Source organism: Pyrus communis, chromosome 1, assembly GCF_963583255.1.
Source record: "Pyrus communis chromosome 1, drPyrComm1.1, whole genome shotgun sequence".
Classification (NCBI taxonomy): domain Eukaryota; kingdom Viridiplantae; phylum Streptophyta; class Magnoliopsida; order Rosales; family Rosaceae; genus Pyrus; species Pyrus communis.
The window spans coordinates 13256148-13282006 of NC_084803.1; the positions used below are offsets into that span (position 1 = coordinate 13256148).

The window sequence follows — 25859 nt, forward strand, 5'->3', positions numbered from 1 at the left end:
ATTGTGTAACTAATCTATCCCTCTGAAGTATTTGACTGTAGCTAGCCTGCAAAGGTCACTGCGCTTCTTCTTGCACTGCTATGACTATGCCTAAGACGAGAAGTACAATCCTCTAGGTGACCTTTCAAATCCAAAAAGTTGTATTCATATGGTATAAATATGTGATAAGAGTAGCATATATATATATATATGTGTATGTATGTGTGTGTGTGTATATATATATATATCAAGAGAGACTTTCTTGGGTACTCCAAGAGTTTTAATTGTCAAATTTTTAGTTGAAAATATAAAAATTAAAATCCGACTGTTAAAACAACCGAGAGTTTTTTTATATCTCCACTCTGAATCATCACAATCATGATTGCTTTGCCAGTAACCCCATTGAACTTTTCAGGAAAAACGAAAATAGAAGGAAATTTATTAAAAGCTATAAAAAGATCAGTTGTTGCTTTCTCATATAATCAAACCCTACAGCGTTAAATTTCTCTTCGAATTAAACCCCAAATATTAGTTTTATTCTTTATTAAACTTGAGAATTGCTTGTGATTTGCTACCCATTTACTGGGGATGGGGAGCAACCTAGCTGATCCAATTGAGAGTTTAGAATGGTGTTTAATAATGAATCTCATACCCTCCTGATTTATTCTTCATACAACCCGGCCCTACTTAGTTATAAACTCATGCTGCAACTGCTTTGACAAACCTCAACTATTAGAATTTGTTCTTTACTAAGTTGGAGGCTCACGTTACAAAAGCTCAGACAAACCTAAAATATTAGTGTTTGTTATCTTTATACTCAATATATGTGGATGATCTGCACCCCTCAATCTTCGTGCCCTACTGCATGCAGTATATGTTTCATTAATTTTAACGGTCATGTGACTCAAAACTTTTGTTGCCCTTGTCTCTACAATATTTCCAAAAGTAGCTTTAATCACTCGTCTCAGCACATACGGTGCTTCAATTTAAACTCTTATAGTGATGCAAGAACCCTAGATCTAATTAATTCGCAACTAAGAATTGTACCACTGTGCAGCAATACTACTGAAATCAAACAAAAAAAGGACAAAGAAGCAAAAGGAGTAGCAGCAGCAGCAGCAGTGCTGTGGCAAACCTTAGCAAATAATTTATTAGGTAAGATGACAATTGATCGATAATAGGATAACAAAACAAAACCTAAATATATAGATGAACAAGCAGCTATATAGAAACAACCATTATTTTTGGTAAATTCTATATCTGCTTGCTAAAAAGCACACCACAAGTTCCTCTCATAAGATCATCACAACAATTATTTTTGGTTTTTATTGAACTAATTAACTAATTTGATTCCTCATCACTGATTTTGTAACTCTCTCTCTCTCTCTCTCTAGCTTAAACTTTATTATTAATTGATTTAGTTCTAATATATAGCTAAAGTACTACTACAAAACAAGTAATAGTAGACTAATTAAATTTGAGGATGCATGTGTTGAAATTGATTCAACCATGAACAAGTCCACAAGATAAAGCCATTAACAGGATTGCAGCTTCCTTCTCGTCCTGGGGGAAAACTCGTTGAAGAGCGGTAGTGGTGGTGGCAGCAGTGGGGTTACCTGATGAACTGTTATTCTTCATGCTGATTGTGAAATCCTCAAAACAAAGCTTCTTTGATTTGCCTCGAGATGATGGGGATGAGGACAGTTTATTGTACGGCCTTTTCTTGAAGGGAACAGTAGAACTTATTCTTGATTTATTGTCTTTGGGTTGCACCTTACTACTCTTCATAGATGGTGCGGCAACTGTCAGGGTTGTGCCACTTGCTGCGGCTGCGGCTGCCGCCATCGCACGCCTTGCCTTCCTTTGCCGAATTCCGCAAGCGTTACAAAGTGACTGCAAATTAATGATTAATGAGAAAGAAATTAAGCTGATTCCAATTGGAACTGTTGTTAATGATACAATTAACTTTACCTTTTGTAAGTTAAAGTTTGATTAAATGCATTTCAAGAAATAAATCAGTTAGAACATAAACTAATTAAATACCTTAGGGCCTCTGGGTCCACTCCTCCAGAGAGGTGTCTTAGTAGTGTTGCAATCGGAGCAAACCCTAATAATTGGGACGTTGTTCATGTTGTTTGATGAATTATTGCTGCAGCTGATCATGTCAGCTCCTAATTGCGATGATGGATGCTGCAGCTTCTGCTCTTCAAATTTGTGTGATGATAACTTCATGGAAATTGGTTTATCATCACTACTAGTAGAACTGCTTGATGTTTGATCAGGGTTCGACATCTTCCGCATCATCCTCATCTTTGAAGATATCCACTTAACTGAACTAGTATTAGTCTCATGATCAGTACCTGGATTCCCATTTCCGACAGCTCCATTCTTGGAAATGCTTAATTTCAAAACAGTACCATTGCCACCTTCATTTTCAATGGCTTCATGATCATGATCGTGTGATCCGCCATGCGGAACAATGTTATGATCAGCCTAAAAAGAAGACAAATAATGATTAAGATAATCAGCCACATACTATAAATATAAGGATGCATGAGATCAAGTACTAATGAAGACAACTAATTAGCTAGGAACCTAAAAGATCCATATATATATATAGACACACACACACACACACACACACACACACACACACATATATAACCCTAAATATATATAGTCCCATCATCCTGTTTTTGCTACAGTATGACGGGATCCTGCTGAGAAGGGACTATATAGATGTAGATCACATAAATAAGTGTGCACATGTCATGTGATCATCGCTTAATTAGTACCTCTAGGAGTTGGAATTGAAACTGGTGTGGTTCTCTATAATGATCATCGGATGGTCCTTGGACTTGAGCTGGAGTTAAGAAAAGGGGACTAGAAAGAGAGGAAGAAGAAAAAAAGGAAGCTTGAGGCTCAAGATTGAAGAGGTGGTGGTATTGAAGATCATGATCTCCATGATGATCTCCACTAAGCTCAAGAGTAAAAGGGGAAGGAGGTGATAGATTATGATAAGGTGGAGGAGCCATCGATGATGAAGATCAAAGAGAGAAAACTATTAAAACTTATAGTACTCCAGTAAAGGTGGAAGAGCTAGCTAGGCCTCAGCTATGGAAGACATAGCAAGTAAATTAAAAGAGAGAGAGAGAGAGAGAGAGAGAGAGAGCAGCAAAAGGGCCTAAGTTGCAGAGTGGTGTTACTCTTTTAAAGAAGAGATCAGCTATACGAGGCAGGCCAGGGAATTGGCAAGGCAGGAGAGAGAGAGAGAGAGAGAGAGAGAGAGAGAGAGAGAGAGAGACGTGTGTAGCTGTAAGTATTCACGTGACTTCTAGACACCCAAACAAACAAGGTTTAAAAAGACAAACAAAAAGGAGATGTGTGGAATGCTACTACACAGACCCCATATTGATTTCAAAACCCTATCTGCAAAATTATTTTTCACCCCACAATACGGCCCCCTGTTAGAAGAAAGAAATAATGATAATAATGCATGGTTCCCTATAGCAATAGCTAGATAGCACTGAAGATTGAACTGTGGCCACACAAAAATTTAGGATGGCATTTCAATCAGTGATACTTCACATCTTCAATGAACCAATGATCATCTCAATTATAACCAACATCATTGGGTTGTACTCTCAAATTAATTGAACCATTGATCCGTGTAAACCATGTACTTCGATCTGATGCATGCATGCTTATATTTTAAGAAAAGCTAATGAAATTGATTTGAAAATTTTGAGTTTTAACAATAAGGATAAAAGAAAGAGTAAAATGAATAGTACCATAATTGACTTTTTAGTATAAAAATGTGGTTTTTCGTTAAAATAAACAGTACCGGAAGTTTTTCGTTAAAGTTCTTTATAATTTATATATAGATCTTTTCTAGGGCTCGTGTTGAACACAAATAATTTTGAATTGTGTAGCGCTTTAGTTTTTAATACTTTTCTAAAGTGTTTTAGTCGTTTCAGAAAGTACACTAAGCTAATTTGCGATTTACTACACATTACCCTAATTTAACAAGGAAACGACTAACAGGTGGTTGAAGTGGCACAAGTACTAGTTTTGTATTTTGATCAAATAACTTGTAAACGAATAATGATTACCACATACATTTTTCACCTTCTACACTCTCTTCTTTCTTTTAACTATTTGATTGAACAAAGCTAAAGAGAATCATAATTAAAGAGGGTGCATAAATTAAAAAAAGTGCAAAAATCACTCTTCATTGTAATTTTGCTGCAGATATTCTATTTTTATTTTTATTTTTTAGAATAAACTTCAACTGTACGAGAAGAGTAATTCAACTGCAAATTAACTTGTGATGTCATGTAAATTAGCCAAGTTCTATCAACTAGTGGTGGAAGGCTAATGATCATGAGGATCACTGTACGCATATTATTTTTTTATTAGCTGGGTTCCTTCGAATAATGGGACGAATGTTAGATCGTTAGGCAGATGGGAAAGATGGGTTTAGTATTGCCTTGGATGGCAACAAGTCCTCACCTTAGTATTGCCAAAAGACAATCAATGCTTGTGCAGGCGAGGGACAAAATTTGCTCCCAACCCTCTCCCCACACCCTTTCCATATCTTACTTTTTATTTATTTATATTAAATCTTTGATTTCGGTATCTCACCAGAAAACAAATAAAATAAAATAATAATACTGTCTCCCTAAAGTCATAAGAAAAAATTATTAATGAAAATATATATGATAATATGCCAACAAAATTGTGGTAAACAAAATCCAAAAATCATTTCAAAGTCCCAAGTTATATATAGAAGCTAGGATAGAGTACATGTAGCTTTATGATATTTAGTATATGTACACACACACACACACACACACACACACACATAGAGAATGATCGATCGTTTACTGTAATTAAAATGAACCAGTAAAAGTAGCCGAACATCACTTTACCAAAAACAAGTAGGCCAAAGATCAGGGTTTACATTATTGACCTGCCAACAAATCTGTAGTAACCAGTTGCCAGTTGGAATTGTCCCAATATAGTCAACCCTAAGAACATCACGTGAACAATCGAGAGCAATATGCCAATTACCACTTTGATTTTTGAGAAGCAGTTATCTAATCTCTGTGGCCATCTCACACTATACACAACATACACAGAACTACAAGTGCATCAGTACGTACTCAGCATAAACATTGATACACTTATACACGTATATAAATTTATACATGTTAACTAATGCAGTATTGTCCTGTAAGTTTGTAACAAAATGAACGTTTGAAAGCATGATGAGTTTGTCAAAAATTTTAGTTTAAATAATCTTGCAGGGGTGATCTATCAAGAAGCGCTAAAAATGAAAGTTTAAATCATGGAATATATTCTGTTGTGAGCTCAAATGAACAGTTAGTACGTATTAACTTATTAAGTGATAGCACTTAACACTATTTTATGTATGTCTGTTTTGAGGAATGCTAGCTAGGGATACCACACATTTAAACTACATTGGTGTACTATATGTTGTGGCAAGTGATGTATACAATACACAGCCAATGAGATTCATTAATTGGCGTGACATGTACACATCACTATCACCTCATATGATGCACTAATGTGGTACAAAAATGTGATCTCCTCCTCAATTGCCAAGTGTTTTTTTATTTATACCATTTGACTGAATTATAAATCAAATAATTTACCTTGATCGGATAACAGTGAGGTGCGTATTTAGGAAGCATGATTATCTCGACCGTTGAATTCTAGGACATCATGACATGCATGCATGAGTCGAACCAAAGATCATTACGTTTATAAGGTTGTATCGCTTCATTTGGCATTCATGAGGTCATCGATCGATGAAGTTAAAACTAGACCATTACTCTAATTCTTCCCCACACTTCTCTATGATATTTACGTAAGTGCCTGCATTTAATTGATTAATTTCATTTCACCTAGGAAGCAAAGATATCCTTTCAAACTTTTGAATTTGTCGCTTGGAATAGAAAAGAGAAAAATACACTACGTAACAACGTTCAAATTCCCCCAGAGAGCGTTAATTTTTCCGAAGGAGTAAAATGGGTGTTGTCATTCATGTTGATAGATCATCAGTCACTCTTTTAATATATAGTTTCTTAAAGTGTTACGTACTTGCGGTTAAGTATATAGTTTGTCTTGCTTGAATCTTTTGCAGCTTGTCTTTAAGCATATTGACGTAAGAAATCGTATCAAGCTATAGTGACAACTCTGGTCTGATTTTGGAAAAATAAAATTGTCAAACTAGTCATACTGTACAACACCGCCAAATTGTTTGGAAATACATTTAAAATAACAAAAAACGATTTTAGAACATTAAAAGCGCTTTTGATTATGTTCGACAAACCATGTTGGCAGGATTTCAATTTTTCAAATCTAAGCCATTATAGACCTCTTATATTTCAAAAACGCGTTAAATATCACTAGTTGCTTATCGATGTAAGTGAATAATAGATATTTCCCTAAAAAAAAGATCAAGGTTAAAGTCATTAGGGATAGGGTTTTTTTCTTTGGATTAGATGCTTTAATTATTCAACGCGAAAAAAACACACCAAGATAAGGATATTGTTTGGGTTCTCTTCTTATCGATCCCAACAAAGTTTTGAAAATTAATGCACATGAAATTTGATGATTGGTTTATTATTTAAGAGTTGATAAACGTGCTCATTTTTATTGGTGACGCATTATTTAGTTTACAAATTTTGTCTTTAAATCTAGTCTTCCTAGCATTACCCATTATATATATATATATATATATATATATATATATATATATATATATATATATATATGTGTGTGTGTGTGTGTGTGCGCGCGCATAAATAACTCATCAAAAAAAAAAAAAAATTATTCGGCACATGTAAATCTAGCTACGACTGAAAAATAATTTTTTTTTTTTTTTTTGAACAAGCAATATTTACACTATGGGGAAGGAGTGAGCTTATCCTCACAATGGACTAGTAATAATGTGTTTCAAATTCGCCTTTAGCAAGAATCGAACCTTACAAATGAACATGAATATCATTAGATCGTAGTACTAAGTGACTAAGAAAATTAATATTATCCTTAAGTAATAAATCATTAGTGTTATTAGCTAAGGGGCATGGACCCGGAGAGGTGGAGAAACTTAGCCTAAAATAGACTACAAAAATAGTAGGATAAATAAAAACTTAGCCTACTATTTTTTTTCTTGGTCTCGTTGCTTTATGCAAATGGCGTTTTACTGTAGTGGTGGAAAACAATGATGTCTATACACCCTGGTGAACATTGATGGAGTCAGAAATTTTTTTTTATTGAGGGCAACTTCAAATGCTGAAATTAAATTAAAATTTTGATATGATGGTATTAACTTATTGTCAAATAACATGATTTTGAGTAACTGGTATTTAGAATAGAAATATCGTAAAACATTAGCTAATGGAAGATTTACATGGCTCGGAAGAGTGAGAGGGTAGGAAAAGTATAGAACGAGAGAGAGTATGTTGAGTGTTTTGACTGAGACTTCATTTCTGAGTATATAGGTAATTTATAATTTAGTTAGAGCATTTTTCATGACAAAAGAGTTGAGTGGGAGCAGCTACCCCCATTAGGAATATGTTGCCATCGCCACCAATCCCTTTCCCTCTAAGACCATCTCCAACACTTGGGTTAAAACCTAAAATTTAGACTTTAAACTAACCTAGTGGTTGGGCCTAAAACAAGTTTTGGGTTAAAATTTAAAATTTTGGCAAATATAACGTAGAATTCTGGCCCAAATAACGTAACATCCCACATCACCCAGGGTAGTGGATCATGTAAGCCTTATATGTATATTCTCATCTCTACTTAGCACGAGGCATTTTGGGAGCTCACTGACTTCAAAGTTCATCGGAACTCCGAAGTTAAGCGAGTTCGCGCAAGAGCAATCCCATAATAGGTGACCTACTGGGAAGTTCTCGTGTGAGTTCCCAGAAACAAAACCGTGAAGGTGTGGTAGAGGCCCAAAGCGGACAATATCGTGCTATGGTGAAGTCGAGCCCGGGATGTGGTGGGGGCCTGGGCCGGGATGTGACAATTTGGTATTAGAGCCAATCCCTGGCCGGAAGTGTGCCGATGAGGACATCGGGCCCCTAAGGGGGGTGAATTGTAACATCCCACATCGCCCAGGGGAGTGGATCTTGTAAGCCTTATATGTATATTCTCATTTCTACCTAGCACGAGCCATTTTGGGAGCTCATTGGCTTCGGAGTTCATCAGAACTTCGAAGTTAAGCTAGTTTGCGCGAGAGCAATCCCATAATGGGTGACCCACTGGGAAGTTCTCGTGTAAGTTCCCAGAAACAAAACCGTGAGGGTGTGGTAAGAGCCCAAAGCAGACAATATCGTGCTACGGTGGAGTCAAGCCCGGGATGTGACATAAAAGGCTAGCCTACCTTAATTTAAAATTTTTAAATACATTGAACCCAAATGATGAGATAGAATATGATCAAATATAATGCTAAAAAAAAGATCTAACAGTCCAAAGTTAAATTCAATGGCTAAAATTTTTTTTTAAAAATAAAAAAATAAAAAAATAAAAAAATTATTCAAATCAAAATTCACCCAAAAATTCTATAAATACATATGCTTTTTTTTTGTCGATCTACAAATATATGTTTCATTGGCTGATTTAGTGAATCTTCAACTTTTATTGAAATTTTAATATTTTTAGGTTGAAATATTCATAAAAATAAATTATGATAATCTACACCTATTTTGTTCTTGAAAAAGTTACCGAAAGTAAAATTTAGCTTAAATTCATTCTTTAATAATCTTGGCCTAAAATTTAAATGTTGAACCATTAAAGCAGAAAAACTATTTCAATTTAGATTTTAACCTCAACCATTGAAAGTTGGTCTAACAATCAACAATTTAACTTAATAATGCTATCATTTGTAAAAAATAGTAGGATAAATAAAAGATAATGATTAATTAGGATACTGCAACCAGTCAACGGCCTTAAGGAATATCATTGCTGATACTTTAGTGAAACAACAAATCAGATACCAGGTTTTTCTTTTTTTGACAGATCAGATACCCGGTTTAAATGATGGACACAACAACAAAAAGGAATTCAGATACCAAATTTGGTGTTATTACAACAGATAAGGAACATAGAAACTTCAATCTAGTCAATATTCACACAATTTATAATATCCTTCATTGATGGATCAGAAAATTAAGAATTGTTTAGAAGCACATAATATTTTACGATCACGAGACAAGCTACGTATGTGGCTTATGGTTCACTCCTGTACATGTTGGCCTGTTGGGGGTGGAGACATATATATTGACTGGGACGTGGTGAGAAAAAATTATTGTATATATCTGTTCTTTTGTATGTTTTTTTTGTCAGTTAATATAGTTGTTCCAAAAATGTGTAGTTTTCATCTTAGTGTGCATCGATATTTGAGGGACCATGAGTCACGGTGGCCATTGGAGGACACATGATGACAGTTTTCTTAATTGGCAAAGGACCCAGAACCTCCCTTTGTCTTGCCCCTAGATCTGTTATGGGCTAGCAAATATTGATGGGTCCGGATGGGCAAATACTTACATTGATGTAGTTTAGATTAGAAAATTTTAACGAGAAACTTTCGGTCTTGTTTACTTTAACGAAAAATCACATTTTTATATTAAAAAGTCAATCTTGGTACTATTTATTTTACCCTTTATTTTGTCTTTATCGTTAAAACTTAAAGTTTTCAAGCTTTTTTCATTAATTTTCCTTTTAGATTAATTTTGAGAGCTGCCAAATCAAATCAACCATCTAATCTTGTATAAGATTTGTAAGATTTATAAGATGGGGTTTTTGAGCTAAATTCTAAAAACAGTGGATGAAATTCTTACCGTATCTTCTTTTGGTTTGAAATGATTACCTCTGAAGTATTTTGTCAATAGAATCCATCTTAAGAAGTTTTTAGAATTATAAAGGTAAACGGTCTCAAATAATGAAAAATATTTTTTACAACATTTAATAGAGTTAGTTAGTGTTTTAATGACGCACTTGGATTTTGTTAGAAATTTTGACATATTTCTAAGTAAAGCTCAACAAAAAAAAAAGTGCTTAAGTATCTGAAAGAAAATATTTCCAAACAATTGCTTACCCACAGTCACGTCTTATTTCAAAAATTATAATACCACCAAATTTACCTTCATCTAAGAATTAAGCAAAGATGGAGAACTTATAGCTTTTAAACTTTGTCTAATATGCAGAAAACATACGAAATATATTACCTACTTTGTCTAATATGCAGAAAACATACGAAATATATTACCTAAATCTAATTCAACCATGGTTGACTGTTTCAATATAAGATGTTTCTTTGAAAAGGGCTTCTTTTTCGCTGATCAGTGATCACGAATCATGACGATGACCAGCACCATGGTAGATTATAACATAATGGTCCTTTTCTTTCGAACCTGGGAGAGCTACATGGCAAACGATCTTGATGTAAAAAGAGGTTCTTAATGGCTTTCTGGCATATGAGTTGGTCATTGATCATCACTCTTCTAGTAGCGTCCCGAGTCTTTTCCTGCATAGCTGTTCTGGGACAACAAGATTATGGAGGACAGAATTAGCAGAAGGCAAGAGATAGAGTATTTCATGTCTTGGCCAACTCAAGAGAACTTAATATACATTTTAGGGGATGCTAGGTTAAACTTTTTGTTTTACCTTCTTGATTCTCATTCTCATTATGCGTAATGTTGTGCGATGATTAATTAATTAGAAATATCTACTTTCTAGTCCATTTTTAAAGATCAACTTTACTGAAAATCAATAAGGAATCGTTTAACTGTTAGATTAATGATGTTAAAGTAGATACATGATTCGTCTATTTATTGAATGATTATTAGTTGATAGAGTTAATCTTTAAAGGAAAATCCAGAAAATAGATAATTTGGATCGTTGTGCAATATTGCAAGATAAAAATGAGAGTAAAAAAGATTTAAATTAGAATGTTGCTAGCATATTCTTCAACTTTTAAATGTTGCCCTCTTCCTACCCTAGCAACTTCTTTTCCCTTCACTTCTTTGTTTTTTCCAACAAAATAACCAAATATTTTGTGTAGGGCTGATATGGTGAACATACTGAGGCCCCCAATTCAAAAAGGTAAAGATAATTCTAATAGCCCAGCTTCATTACTTTAAGTGATAGGCTCGATTTCATTAGAAAAGACCAAACTACTCCATGGAAATCAAGTGCTTTACATGGGCCCGGTAGGAGCGTAGAGAAGTGAGAACAAAGGCCACATTGTGTTATATATAGGAACCCAATTAAATTATGCATGTACGTCTAACAAGGCTAGGCCTATATGCTTGGGATTTAGATAAATTGAAGCGAATTTCAAGCTTTATAGCATTTCTTCATCAACATATTACATGTTTAGAGATTTATAATGCCATCACTCATTAGGAAAGCTATAACATGCGACAAGGAATACAATAGGACACAAGTTCTTGTTTTTGTAGACCATCACGCACACTTAGACTATTCTTAGACATTGTTTAGAATGAGACTTATCATGAGACTCACATCAATCAACGGTTCACAATTGTTTATGCGTCGTGTAATAAGTGGTTAACACTCTTTATTGGCAATGAACAACACTATTCGATGTCACAAAACACACTCTTCTCTATTTCTAGTATTTCAGTTGGTTTTCCTAAAGTGCTACTATCAAGTACCTCTTCATATTAATATTTAAGCACATCCCAAGTTGTTAATTGAGCAACATGATAGACTAGCTAACTCCTCCCTGTCTTTCTTGATATGTCACCCTCATGTAGGATCCAGTCTCTAGCGAAGGCCCTGGAACCGAATTCATGAAGAGGAAAGTGGGGTCATTCACTGTTGTAAAGGATTGGGTTTAACGATTGGATAATAAATACATATACAAATATATATTATGTTCGTCATATTCATAGGTACATGCATTGTTTGTTTGTCGAATTTATCAAATAACGAGACACATAGATAACGAAAAGAAGTCTCTTGTTCTGCATGACTTTGGAAACTTGGACTGGATAAAAGTGTCTTTTTCTTCTAATCCCTTGAAAAACAATCATCTGCAAATTGTTAAGAATTACCTATCAGAGAGTTGTTTACGTACGCAACATATGCATGTCACAAAAGGAGACAGGCGGTGAGTTTGGTGAATAGGAAAACATTGGCTAGCTAGCTGAACCCATTACCTCTGCCAGGTCCCCCAGCTGGTGGTTGCTTTTGGTTCTTGGTTGGTTGCGATCCAATTTCAACAAGACCATATTTGTGACAGAGGTCTGGTCCCAACGCAACCAACAAAAGCATGACATGGAGGGGTTTAACCAAGTAGCAAACTTCTCCTATAAGGAAAAAAAAAAAAATTTTGGTTTAAAACAAAAAACCCTAGTTGTATACCTGTAAAACTTTATATGGGGCTGTGAAAATAGATAGGAGGTGGAGTGAGTTAGTTGAATAAATGGATTGAAATTTGGAGTGAAGTGGTTTCAACTTTCAATGTCGTTTAGGAAAGTTGAGCAGCTGGATTATTGTATAACTAACCAAGAATGGTGAAATTTAATTAAGGTTATGGGTCGTGATATTTTACCAAAGAATTCTATTAAGAGTGGTTAAAACTTCAATTAGCGTACCTAATACTAATTAGAAATAGATTATAGTTGGCAAGTCAAATGACAAAATATCAAATCATTAACTATTCACTAAGGATAAATTTGTTTGTTAAGTTTTGATTAAATCAATCATCATTGTCACATACTTCTGTTCCCGTTTTCAACCGTTTCTGTCCCCATTGCTTGTTGACGTGTTTGAAAGAACCACAAAAACCTTTGTCATTAGACTTTGGAATATAATATTATGTATCAACGATTCAGGCCAAAGAATTTTTTTGTATTAAAATTGACATGGGCGGCAGGGATGTGGATGTCCAAATTGGTGTTCTACATGACGGGATAAATCTTGCATGTTATGTCACTAAATTACTGTGACATCCCACATCAATCAGGGAGTGATTCTTATATGTATATTCTCATCCTTACCTAGCACGAGACCTTTTGAGAGCTCACTGGCTTCGGGTTCCATGGGAACTCCGAAGTTAAACGAGTAGCGCATGAGAGCACTCTCAGGATGGGTGACCCATCGGGAAGTTCTTGTGTGAGTTCCCAGAAACAAAACCGTGAGGGCGTAGTCGGGGCCCAAAGCGGACAATATCGTGCTACGGTGGTGGAGCGGGCCCGGGAAGTGGTCCTCCCAGGCCAGGATGTGTCAGTTTGGTATTAGAGCCTAACCATGGTCGTGGTGTGCCGACGAGGACGTCGGGCCCCTAAGGGGGGTGGATTGTGACATCCCACATCACCTAGGGGAGTGATCCTTATATGTATATTCTCATCCCTACCTAGCATGAGGCCAAATGGTCCCCCCAGGCCAGGATGTGTCAGTTTGGTATTAGAGCCTAACCCTGGCTGTGGTGTGTCGACGAGGATGTCGGGCCCCCAAGGGGGGTGGATTGTGACATCCCACATCACCCAGTGGAGTGATCCTTATATGTATATTCTCATCCCTACCTAGCACGAGGCATTTTGGGAGCTTACTGGCTTCGGGTTCCATGGGAATTCCGAAGTTAAGCGAGTAACGCACGAGAGCACTCCCAGGATGGGTGACGTGGGATGTCACAATCCCCCCCCCCCCCGGGCCGGGATGTGACAATTTGGTATCAGAGCCTAACCCTGGTTGTGGTGTGCCGACGTGGACGTCAGGCCCCTAAGGGGGATGGATTGTGACATCCCACATCGCCCAGGGAAATGATCCTTATATGTATATTCTCATCCCTGCCTAGCACGTGGCCTTTTGGGAGCTCACTGGCTTCGAGTTCCATGGGAACTCCGAAGTTAAGCGAGTAGCGCACGAGAGCACTCCCAGGATGGGTGACTCATCGGGAAGTTCTCGTGTGAGTTCCCAGAAACAAAACCGTAAGGGCGTGGTCGGGGCCCAAAACGGACAATATCGTGCTACGGTGGTAGAGCGGGCCCGGGAAGTGGTCCCCCCGGGCCGGGATGTGTCAGTTCGAAGTTAAGCGAGCAGCGCACGAGAGCACTTCCAGGATGGGTGACGGGGGATGTCACAATCCCCCCCCCCCGGGCCAGGATGTGACAATTTGGTATCAGAGCTTAACCCTGGTCGTGGTGTGCCGACGAGGACATTGGGCCCCTAAGGGGGATGGATTGTGACATCCCACATCGCCCAGGGGAGTGATCCTTATATGTATATTCCCATCTTTACCTAGCATGAGGCCTTTTGGGAGCTCACTGGCTTCGGGTTCCATGGGAACTCCGAAATTAAGCGAGTAATGCACGAGAGCGCTCCCAGGATGGGTGACCCATCGAGAAGTTCTCGTGTGAGTTCCTAGAAACAAAACCGTGAGGGCGTGGTCGGGGCCCAAAGCGAACAATATCGTGCTACGGTGGTGGAACGGGCCCGAGAAGTAGTCCTTCACAGGCGGGGATGTGTTAGTTTTTGTTTCTGGGAACTCACACGAGAACTTCCCGATGGGTCACCCATCATGGGAGTGCTCTTGTGCACTACTCGCTTAATTTCAGAGTTCCCAAGGAACCCGAAGCCAGTGAGCTCCCAAAATGCCTCGTGCTAGGTAAGGATGAGAATATACATATAAGGATCACTCCCCTAGGTGATGTGGGATGTCACAATCTACCCCCCTTAGGGGCCTGACGTCCTCGTCGGCACACCACGGCCAGGGTTAGGCTCTGATACCAAACTGACACATCCCGGCCCGGGGGGACCACTTCCTTGGCCCGCTTCACCATCGTAGCACGATATTGTCCACTTTGGGCCCCGACTACGCCCTCACGGTTTTGTTTCTGGGAACTCACATGAGAACTTCCTGATAGGTCACCCATCCTGGGAGTGCTCTCGTGCGCTACTTGCTTAACTTCGGAGTTCCCATAGAACTCAAAGCCAGTGAGCTCCCAAAAGGCCTCGTGCTAGGTAGGGATGAGAATATACATATAAGGATCACTCCCCTGGGTGATATGGGATGTCACAATTACCATATTAACATCACACGTCAAAAAACTTAAATAAAAAAAATACATGACAACATAATATACAAATCTAACATCAGTTATTTATATGTAAGATTGTCAATCTGACAACGTAACAAGTTAAACTGATTGTTTTTTAGAGACTTTAATATTGATAAACTATAGGTCTCCAATACATATCCTCAAGGTGGTTCGTTGTGACTCTTTCACTCATGTTATCTGCTGAGAATTATCTGATATACTCTTTTGTATTATCTCCTAGCTTTAGGGATTTATAGAATTGTTATTTGTATTGAACACTACTTGTAACTTATTGATGTGAATCATCTCTATAAATACAAACTTACCATCTCTTTCATATTTAACTGAGTTGAGCATCAGTAACTCTTTTAGCCCTTTGCACTCTTATGCTTGATTATTTCTCTTTCATGGTATCTAAGAGCTAAGAAAGTCTCACGACAACAACAATAATTTTTTTTTCGACATGGCCTCCTCAACCTCTTACTCCTCAAACTCATCATCTTCTGCCCTACCCACTTCCGCTCTCCCTAATGTCTCCAATTTTTTGACGATCAAACTTGATCGTACAAATTATCCCCTTTGGCATGCACAAATTATGCCTCTACTTCGTAGCAGGAACCTAGTTCCATTTGTTGATGGCACTAGTCAGTGTCCTTTGGCGTTTCTCAAAGATACCTCCGGTACTCTCACAGATACCGTCAACTCAGCCTTCGAAGTCTAAATGCAGCAGGATGCCATGGTTCTCTCATAGATTAATAGTTCCGTTCACCCCACGGTTTTGGCCTCTCTTATTGGCAAAACTAGTTCTCACTCCGCTTGGACATCTCTTCGTGAGCATTATGCTTCGACGTCCATTGGTTGTCTTTTGCAACTCCAGAGTGACCTGGTGAACACTCATCGTGGTGATTCATCCATTGCTGATTTTTTGGATCGAGTGAATTCTTTCGCTGACACCCTCTCTCTCGGGGTCTCCCGTTTCAGACTCAGACTTAGTGGCCATCGTTCTCAATAACGTTGGTCATGTGTATGAAAGCACTGTGTTGTCTGCTCAAGCTCGAGAAGATGCCATCTCCTATGGTGCTTTGGAAGCCTTGCTTCTCAGTGCCTAACGTCGACAGAAAATGAGTCATGTTTTCCATGTCGATGCTGCTCCTACTACCCTTGTTGCTAGACGTGGAGGGCATGGTTTTCAGGCCTCTGCTGGTCGTGGCTTTTAGCCTACTGGGCGTGGTTTTCAAGCGGCCGCTGGTCGTGGCATGGTTCGCCAACTAGTAGCTCATGCTTCTAACGATTGGGTCTTTGGTGTTGCTCCTTAACAAGGAAATTTTTTCAATTCAACTGGGCGTGTTCATTGCCAAATCTGACACAAACCTGGTCACTCTGCTATCAATTGCTACAATCGTATGAACATGGCATACGAAAGACGTGTTTCCGCTCCCAAACTTTAAGTTTTTGCCACTGCTGCTCATGTCCAAGACCCCCTACCCGTGGCTGCTCCCTATGCCCAACATTGGCTCTTTGATTTTGGAGCTAATTCCCATATTACAAATGATTTGGCACAGGTGGCTGAACCCCGAGACTACAATGGCAATAGTCATGTGAGTGGTGTAGTTAGAGGCAGATGTTTGCACATTTCTAAAATTGGTCACTCCAGTCTTCGCACTCTCACAACTACCTTTAATCTCTCCAACACTTTATATTGTCCCAATGCCTCAACCAATGTCATGTCTATACATCGTTTTACCATTGACAACAACTATTCATTAACCTTATATCCCCATTCTTATTGTGTTCAGGATCTCACCACATGGAGGATCCTTTTGCAAGGCCGGAGTAAGAATAGGTTCTGTCCTTTTTTCCAGCATTTACAACAACATGGCGTTTTTGCATTTTTTGATGGTTGCGTGTCAAATACAGTGTGGCATTCTAGACTAGGCCATCCATCCAGTTCTATTTTAAAGTTTTTAGTTGCTAGAAATAAATTGCCTATTCATGGCCCTATGACTTCTACTCTATGTCATTCTTGTCCTCTAGGAAAAAGTCACAAACTTCCATTTTCGCTTTCTAGTTCAATTTCAAAATTCCCTTTAGATTTAATTCATTCCGATGTATGGACTTCCCCGTCTTACTCGATTGATGGATATAAATATGATGTGGTTTTTATTGATGATTATTCATGTTACTGTTGGTTATATCCTTTAAAACTTAAATCTGACGTGTTTAATATTTTTGTTACTTGATAATTGCATATTACGTTTGCATGCTTGTTATATTATATGATTGTTTTGATTAATGAACTTGACTTAACTTCGTATTTTATTAAAGTATAGTTTAGTGGTTGTCCAAACCAGATTATGAGGATAACATGATATAAGCAATAAACATTAAAATTTCGATGGCTTCTGCTAATACACATCATTTTAGCTAATTTATATGACTTCTTATCACATCATAACAGTGCTCATGAGTCATGATATTGAAAATTTGACTCTTGTGGTCCTCCTTCAAACTCGATTCTGATAAGAATGCATAATGAAGAAATTATTATCAAGAACTGAACTACCAAAGCTATAAATTAAAAACCCTTCTAGATGAGAGGTCATTTTTTCTTTATTTATCTTTTTTTTTCGTACCTTTAATTTTCTTTTCTTTTTTATCCTATTTTCTCACACAATATTAATATAAACACTATCACCACCAAAAATGTAATACACGTTAAAAAAAAAATATAAGTAGAAAATCGTAAAGTCGAAAATCGTAAAGTCGTTTTGTGATGAGACGGATCAGATCAGATGGGCACACTCATTAGGGTTTGGTGAGGTGACTCTTTACGTGAGGAGGCAACACTAACGCCTTATCTCTTCACAATTGACCACAAAGTTTCCTTCAAAGGTCCCATATGAACCGACTACTAAGACATATTTGGAACCCATGGGGCACATAAAAAACTATAAGTTGGGATAACTTCCAATCAATATTGACCTCCACCAAACGTGGCAAACTCATCCAAGACAAGACAGAAACAGCCTGCCTCGGCCCTTTTGCCATTTGTTAATTTGGTGAACCTTAGCCGCTTTGCCTTATCATTGAAACTTATGTTTCATTTGTATGAGAGCAATATAAAATGGGCTTAAGGTCCCACTCACAAAGACAATTTTATGTCTAATCGAGTGTACAATTTTATGCGACCGAAGTTCTAATTTGTGTTATTAGATGTTTATAAAGAGACTTTTACAGAAATAAATTTTGCGAGACATTTTATCAAACACTTTCCTTATTGCTTTTAGTGAAAAGCTTAAATATTATGATTAAATTATACATCTATCGAAAATGTACAAGGATCCCATCTATAGGCAATTTGGCCATGGAACTGAGGTTTCATCTTCATGTTATCATCCTTTTGATCATCACCACACAGTTGCAAATTTGCAGTTTTATTGGATAAATTTGTTAGATATTGGCTTCTGCTTTTGAAAAAAGCTAAGTTGATCGTTTGTACGTATCTGGTAATCAAGTGGCCATTCTTATTCAGTACTTTCTAAAAGGAAATAAGCAAAGCCATTGGATGTGGATGAGAAATTGGGTATTCTTTTGACTTCAAATTAATAAAACGTGACGTTCTCAACTTCATGAACAAAATGGATCTGACCTAGAGAGAGGGAGACGGGTAGCGAAAATAATATCACCGTCAAGTGTTTATCTACAATTTTAATATTATGTTTTTTTCTCTCAAATGATAGAAGATTTGTTTGATATGAATATCATGTTTGCATCATTTGCTAAAACAATAAAATACGCAGGGTTTAGTTGAGTTGGTAATATATTGTTCTCCTTGTTAGACCAACATCTAGGTTCGAATCCCACTACTGACAATTTATCTTAGTGGACGATTTGTAAAAATCAAAGAAGGGGTCTCCAATAAAGGGCCTCCACCTCCTTCAGCATTTTCCAAGAAGATTACCTATTTTAGGCAATACCATTGGTGTAAACTATCAGAATTTTGGTTCCCCACGAGATAATCACAAATCATTTATGGTTTCTTTGGTATGTAAGTCCCCAAACAGACTTGTAGTATGTACTTCCCCTAAAATGGAGTAGCCTCTCCTCCCCCTAAACTTTTTAATCTAAAAAAAAATAACAATTTAAATAATTATAATCTAATTATTTTTAAACTGTCCATCTGAATCAATCTAGTAAATTGACAAGTGACCACATTCCTCAAGTGGTAAGATAAAGATGAGTGTCATTTGATATGGATTTTTTTAACAAAAAATCATGTGAATAAAAATTACAAGTAATCAAATATAAAACAAATATGTATGTGGTCCAATATCTTAGTGGGTAGGATGTTGAGTTTCTACCTAGGTATCCTAGGTTTGAAACTCCTCCCTCCCCTAAATATTGTAATAGTTTCGAACTCTCTCGCTCCCGCTAATAATATTATAATGTATATATATATATATATATATATATATTATAGTAATCCTAGGTAGACTAAATAATGTGCTACCAATAAGAAATAAATACATTAATCAATACTTAAGTAATAATCCAATCATCAACTTCCATGTCATTTAGTTTACACATTTAGTCTTCCTAGCATTACGTGCACCCACCCACACACACACATATATATATGTAAAACAAATGAAAGAACTACTATAACATCCCATATCAACCAACGAAGAAGGAGTGATGTGCCTTATATGTACATACTCCCTTTTTTATAGCACAAGGCCTTTTGGGAGCTCACTGGCTTCGGGTTCCATTGGAACTCCGAAGTTAAGCGAGTTCAGGCGAGAGCATTCCCAGGATGGGTGACTCACTGGGAAATTCTCACGTGAGTTCCCATAAACAAAACCGTAAGGGCGTGGCCGAGGCCCAAAGCGGACAATATCATGCTACGGCGAAGCCGAGTCTGGGATGTGACAGAGTGGTGGAACTCGAAGCCAGTGAGCTCGGGCGAGAAAATTCCCAGGATGGGTGATCCACTGGGAAGTTCTCACGTGAGTTCCCAGAAACAGAAACAAAACCGTGAGGGCGTGGTCGGGGCCTAAAGCAGACAATATAGTGTTACGGCGAAGCCGAGTATGAGATGTGACAACTACAATATTAATTAAGTTGATAAAAAAAAGTAAATGTGTCACAGCCCGTCCCGAATCATTTGTACCATAGGTGTGAAAAGATGATTTTTCCCCTAGACGTTAATTGGCGTTGTAAAGTGTTGTTTGTTTTGTTTTTTGTTGGTGGGCTGCCATCTAGACCACACACTCACACACATTCATCCTTTTCCCCCGTGGACCTATTTCTCTCTCGGATTTTCTTCCATTTTCTTCCTCATCGTACGGACAACTTCCATCCAACCATTTCTAGCACGAATCGTGTTTATTGTTGGTGTTTTTGGACTCCTTTCGAGCTTAGGAGTCGATTGGTGGTGTTGGTTGGACTTGAAACCTTTGAAAACCCGAGAACCCAGTTTTGGTGCACTGTTCATGCACACGTGATCGTGAGGTTTTGAGAAGTTTCTAAGGTTCTAGGAAGCTTTAGGACGTCTTCACGAAGCTTGGGGAGTAATTCTGAAGTGTTTTGGACGTCAGGAAGCTCGAGTTCTTCAAGTTGTAGGCTTGGCTGGATTATCGAGGTTTCTCCGAAGAGATTCCGTTGGTTTTAGGTCCCCAAAGTGGTAAGGTTTTGTTCTACTCGTTGTAAGCTTCATTTTGGTACAAATTTCATGGAATTTGGTTGAGAAATGAAGAAGATATTAAGGTTTGAAGTTTTTCCAGTTTTCGGCGAAAATTCGAGTTGCAGACGGCGGCGACCAGCGAGACTCACCGGAGAAGGAGGTGAATATTCCATCAGAGTTAACAAAATATTCTAACGGCGTCAGGTAATGGCGGTTAACTTCTGTTAGGGTTTTAACGGAATATTCCCTAATGCCGTTAGGGTTTCCACACGAGTGCCAGGCATGTGGCCGGCGCGTCTGGCCGTGCCTTGGCCGGCACATGAGAGGTCGGAAAATTATTTTAAAAATATGGGAATGTTCATGAGGTTGAGTAAAGCCTGTTGGTATATTTAAACACCTCATTTGAGCAATGTATGAGAAGTTATTACTTAAGGTTGGTTATGTGCGTTAATTTGACATTTATATAGTTGTTTTGCATATAGATGAGGACTATACGGAGGACGAGCGCAGCCATCCGAGGCTCGGGGCTTACGATCCTTCTACGTATCAGTGAGTGTGCTTTTGTTTTCAGTATATATATATTGATTGGTATCTTTCCAGAAATTACGTTTTAATGGTTTTATAATTTAAATGCCATGTCGAATATCGTCGATATTATTATTGTGATTGTGTTGGTTATGCTTTGGTGTCGCGGACGCTCAGGTAAGTCAGGTGAGTATATTGTTAGTGATAGATGTGGCGTTGATGAGATTGAGTTATAGCTTATATTCCTACACCTCGATGATTGTGCTCCACCAGAGTAGGGCCTAGCCTTCACGTGATTGTTCACCTCCCACACCGTACGTTCATCTTGGATGCAAGGCAGGTGCCAGCCTGTCGTACAGACCACTATAGGTGGTTCTGACTCGTAGGTGACTTGCGATACATCGCACAACCTTTACGTGATCGTAGCACTGAGCATATTTATATACACCAGCCTGTCGTATAGACCACTTTAGGTGGTTCCAACTCGTGTGCAGAATAGTGGTTGAGGAGCTATAGTTTCAGCTGTACAGGTCACTTTAAGTGACTCCGACTGACTTACTGATATTACTGGCATATTATGATTTGTTTTATCTCACCTGCATGATGTTTATACTATTTGTTTGGATATTCTGACGTAGCATATTCTGGCATGGCATATTTGAGCTTTATTGTTTTAGCATGATTTGATATACGAGTATGTATGGTATTTTCTGAAAAGTATACATGTTTTATAGAGAGGGGTTATAACTTTTGAGAATGAAATGATTTTGAAAAGCTTTGTTTTTGCCCACTCACATTTTATGTTTTGTACCCCTCCAGGTTGTAGGTAGCGAGGACGTGGGTGACGAAGGAGGCATGGAGGCATTTTTGACAGAGTACCCTCCATGTAGGACTTTCTAGTTATCACTTGTGTAGTGTTTTTTTTATTCTGGATTGCACCAAGGATACTTGAACTTTTACTTTGCATTTCTCCTTCCATGTTTGTCGCTATCACTCACTGATCTTTTTATTGTAAATTATCTCGTCGACTTTATTTTTCTTGTATTTTCATTCTTTTACTTCCACATTGTGCATTTAGCTATGTCACCGTCACGTGACGGCCAGCACGTCCCAATTTTTGGATCGGAGTGTGTCAAAATGAATCAAAATTAGGTAGTTCAGGATTATGATAAAATAAGCTTTGGGACCCGCCAATTATTGGTTTTGCTACGTAATGAAACTGCATGGCAAGATAGCCAGCCATCTCAACGAATAATACTCCCCTTAAACTAAATTTTATTTTTATGGGTTTTGCTACGTAATGGATTGTTGTTGACGATTAATTAGGTGCAAGTGCAAACAGATAAAGTGACAAGCAAATTTGAAAACAAAACTAAAGTAAAATGTTAGTGATTTAGTGTTCGCATTACTAAAGTGATTATCTTATTTTTACCTTGAGGTAATATAATTAGGAAAATATTTTGCACGTCGAAAATACTTTTCTTTGCAGTTGGTCTGTGAACAAAACTTTTTTTATTGTCAAGCTTGTTCTGTTAAGTGACTTTTTTTTATGAGATAGAGGTTCAAAATAAAAGGGATAGAGGAAGACTTAGAAAAAGATTTAAAAAAAAAAGACATGGAAAACTTGAAGCTAATGAAAAACTTGGTGCAGAACCGAGCACAATGATATTTTTAGATTCATACATTAGACCAATTTAGTAGAATAAGATTTTGTTGCTGCTCTTATTGTAAGTTTTACCAAAAAAACAACCGTGAACTATGTGAGGCATAGAAATATGAATGTCATTGCGTCTGATAAAAGGAAGACGCATTATTCACGGTTCGCTTTTCGTTTGTCTAGGTAAGTCAAGTGTCGTGCATTTATCTCTTATCTCTTTTACATTAATCTACTCATCAATTTTTTTTAAGATAGAAATATATATTCCTTTCCTGTACTTCAATTTCTGATAAGTACGTGGTGAGAAATGCATAGTATTAAGAAATTATATCACCACACTTGTTTTGTGCATGTAACCTAAATCATATGATGATCCGAATGGCATGACATGCATGTCAGTAATTAAGTTAATTAGGTAAATATAATATTTAATTATGTCATTATTTAACAGTTTTGTTTTACATATATACTATTATGCACTAAATTCATCAAAATTATGAAAAAGGTCAAATTTAAGTGCAGAGAGAAATCAGATTACTCTAACTTAACTTGATTAAGCCCACAAGGTAAAAAAAATTTCCACCCGCTTGCTTAATTACTAATTGATGATTATTGATGTACAAACAAATTTGTAAATAATATACAGAAAATGTATGTTAGGGTTAGAGTCGTCGATATATGGGATAATCTATTTGGGCTTGAGTGTTGGCATGCCATTAGAATCGAATGAGTATTTTATTCATATATTTTTGTAATAATATAGTTTGATTGTTTAACGAATACGTCTTCGGTGCTACAATAAATAATAATCTTTATATGATATATAATGACTCGAAAATTGGATCCATGTCGAGGTAGCTCACAGAAGATATTGAAAAAAACAATTTAAAGTTTGAATTTTAAGCAATTGACCTTATTTTTATTTTGTTGAAAAAAGAGGCTTGTGCATTGTGTTAAATACTTCAACTAATTGGTTTAGCGGTAGGTTACTGGTCACCTAATCACGGTTGTATTCTACAACAACCTGCCTCCATAATTATTTGTCCTTTTTGTTTTGAGAAACTTCTTCAGATTGCGCCATTAGCCATTCTAAATTAGGGGTGATTCGGTATGGGATACCATACCGAAACTAGTATCCCGAATCCCAAACCAAAATTTTTCGGGACGTGAATTTGAAGACCAATCCCAAACCAAATTTTCGGGAATCCCGAAATATTTTCGGGATTTTGGGACAAATCGGGAATCCCAAATTGAAATATGAAATTATGAATTGTTCTTCAAATATATAATTCAAGAACACATTCATGAACTAGGAATTTCATTTCATTCACACTACCATTTAATTGAACACTGGCATGCCTGACTGTTTTTATCATAGTCAAAATTCAAATTAATTAAACCCTTTTTGCAATATGTTGAGAGACAAAAGAATCAAGCCTTCTAAAATCATCAGCCATGGCATCAGCAATAATAAAATCCACTTGAATATCAAACAAAACATGAAAAATATGCAAGGTGTAGGGCATTCCAGGTTGCTGAGCATGAATTAGAAACTACTAGCATCAATTATAAAAGAATAATATATATATAATAATTAATATTATATATTTTCGGTTCGGTATGGGATTCCCGAAATATCGAGAAGCCAATCCCGAATCCCATACCGAAATTTTGGGATCGGTTCGGGATAGCATCCCGAAAATTTCAGGAATTTCGGTTTGGGAAATTTTTGGTTTGGGATCGGGATTTTTTTGGTTCGGTTCGGGATTTTTGGGAATTTTTTCCACCCCTATTCTAAATAGGTATCGAGCCAAAAGCCAACTAACTAATTGCAATTTTTGTTATAATCCTGAGAAAGAGAGATGCTAGTTGGAGAAAAGTTTCATGATGTTGTAGTAACAATTCAAAATCACTCCTGCATTCATAGACAACTGATATAGCAAAAATCATTTTAAGAATAATATCTTGATTTTGAAACCTAGGGTTTTTTACCACATAAATGAAATCAGGGCAATTTCTTTCTACATGATCTTGCTTCAAATGTCAATGTAAGAAACTAATGAAAGATTTTTCAGTATGTCTGGAACATGAACACATATGCCATTTGTTATTATACAAGTGGAGGGACACTTGAAAAAAAAAACTTTTCTCAACTTGTATAATAACATATAACGTACCGCCTCATGTTCTGGGCACATCGAAAAATCTCTCAAAACCAAGGGGAGCAAAATCATTGCAACAAATTAATACTAAAATTTGGTAATTTCATGATTATTGTAAGTAATCAAAACAATCAAATATTTCTTGATGTATAAAACAATTTTCATGTATATATTCAAATTAGACCAACAAACTTTAATGAGTTTGTCTGAAATTGCTCATAAGAAGATATGAGGAATACTGAATACGAACTTCTGTAAACGTAACCAGCAATTTAGTAACCCTCAAACTTAACCACCTGGCATAACAAATTTGAAGGTGAAATAAAAATGAAAAAAAGTCCAAGCAATATTATTTTCCACATGGCGTTTCATGATTGGAAGCTTCAATGTCCAGGTGGACACTGGAAATTATTTTTTGGAGTTAAAATAAATAACTACATCACGGCTTGCAAGCAATAGATAGATCATAGATGTGGCAACTTGACCTTGATACTTCCAACAAAATATGACAGAAAAGTAAAGCAATTGAATTGAATTCTTCAAAGAATGAATATAGTACTGAAGGAGGCACCATCCAAGTTAAAGGTGATTCTTCTATTTTCTTTGAAGCTTTTACTATTCTCCTGTGACTTTTACACATTTATCAATTTAGACTTTTCCGTGACGGTAAACAGAAAATCAAGCTTAAAGTCATGTGAACTAACACAACCTATTTGTCATATTTGCTTGCACTTTTGGTTCTTTAG

At 37.0% G+C, this 25859-nt stretch overlaps 1 protein-coding gene across 1 annotated transcript; it reads right to left on the reverse strand.

Moving 5' to 3' along the window:
• Positions 1-1162: 1162 nt before the first annotated feature.
• On the reverse strand, positions 1163-3162 carry LOC137712801 (GATA transcription factor 21-like). The gene is made up of 3 exons (XM_068451967.1): positions 2775-3162; positions 2023-2472; positions 1163-1872 (listed from the first exon to the last, which is right to left on the reverse strand). Exons 1-3 carry the CDS (start codon positions 3012-3014, stop codon positions 1483-1485), a joined length of 1080 nt encoding a protein of 359 aa, XP_068308068.1. The 5' UTR covers positions 3015-3162; the 3' UTR covers positions 1163-1482.
• Between the last annotated feature and the right edge of the window lie 22697 nt (positions 3163-25859).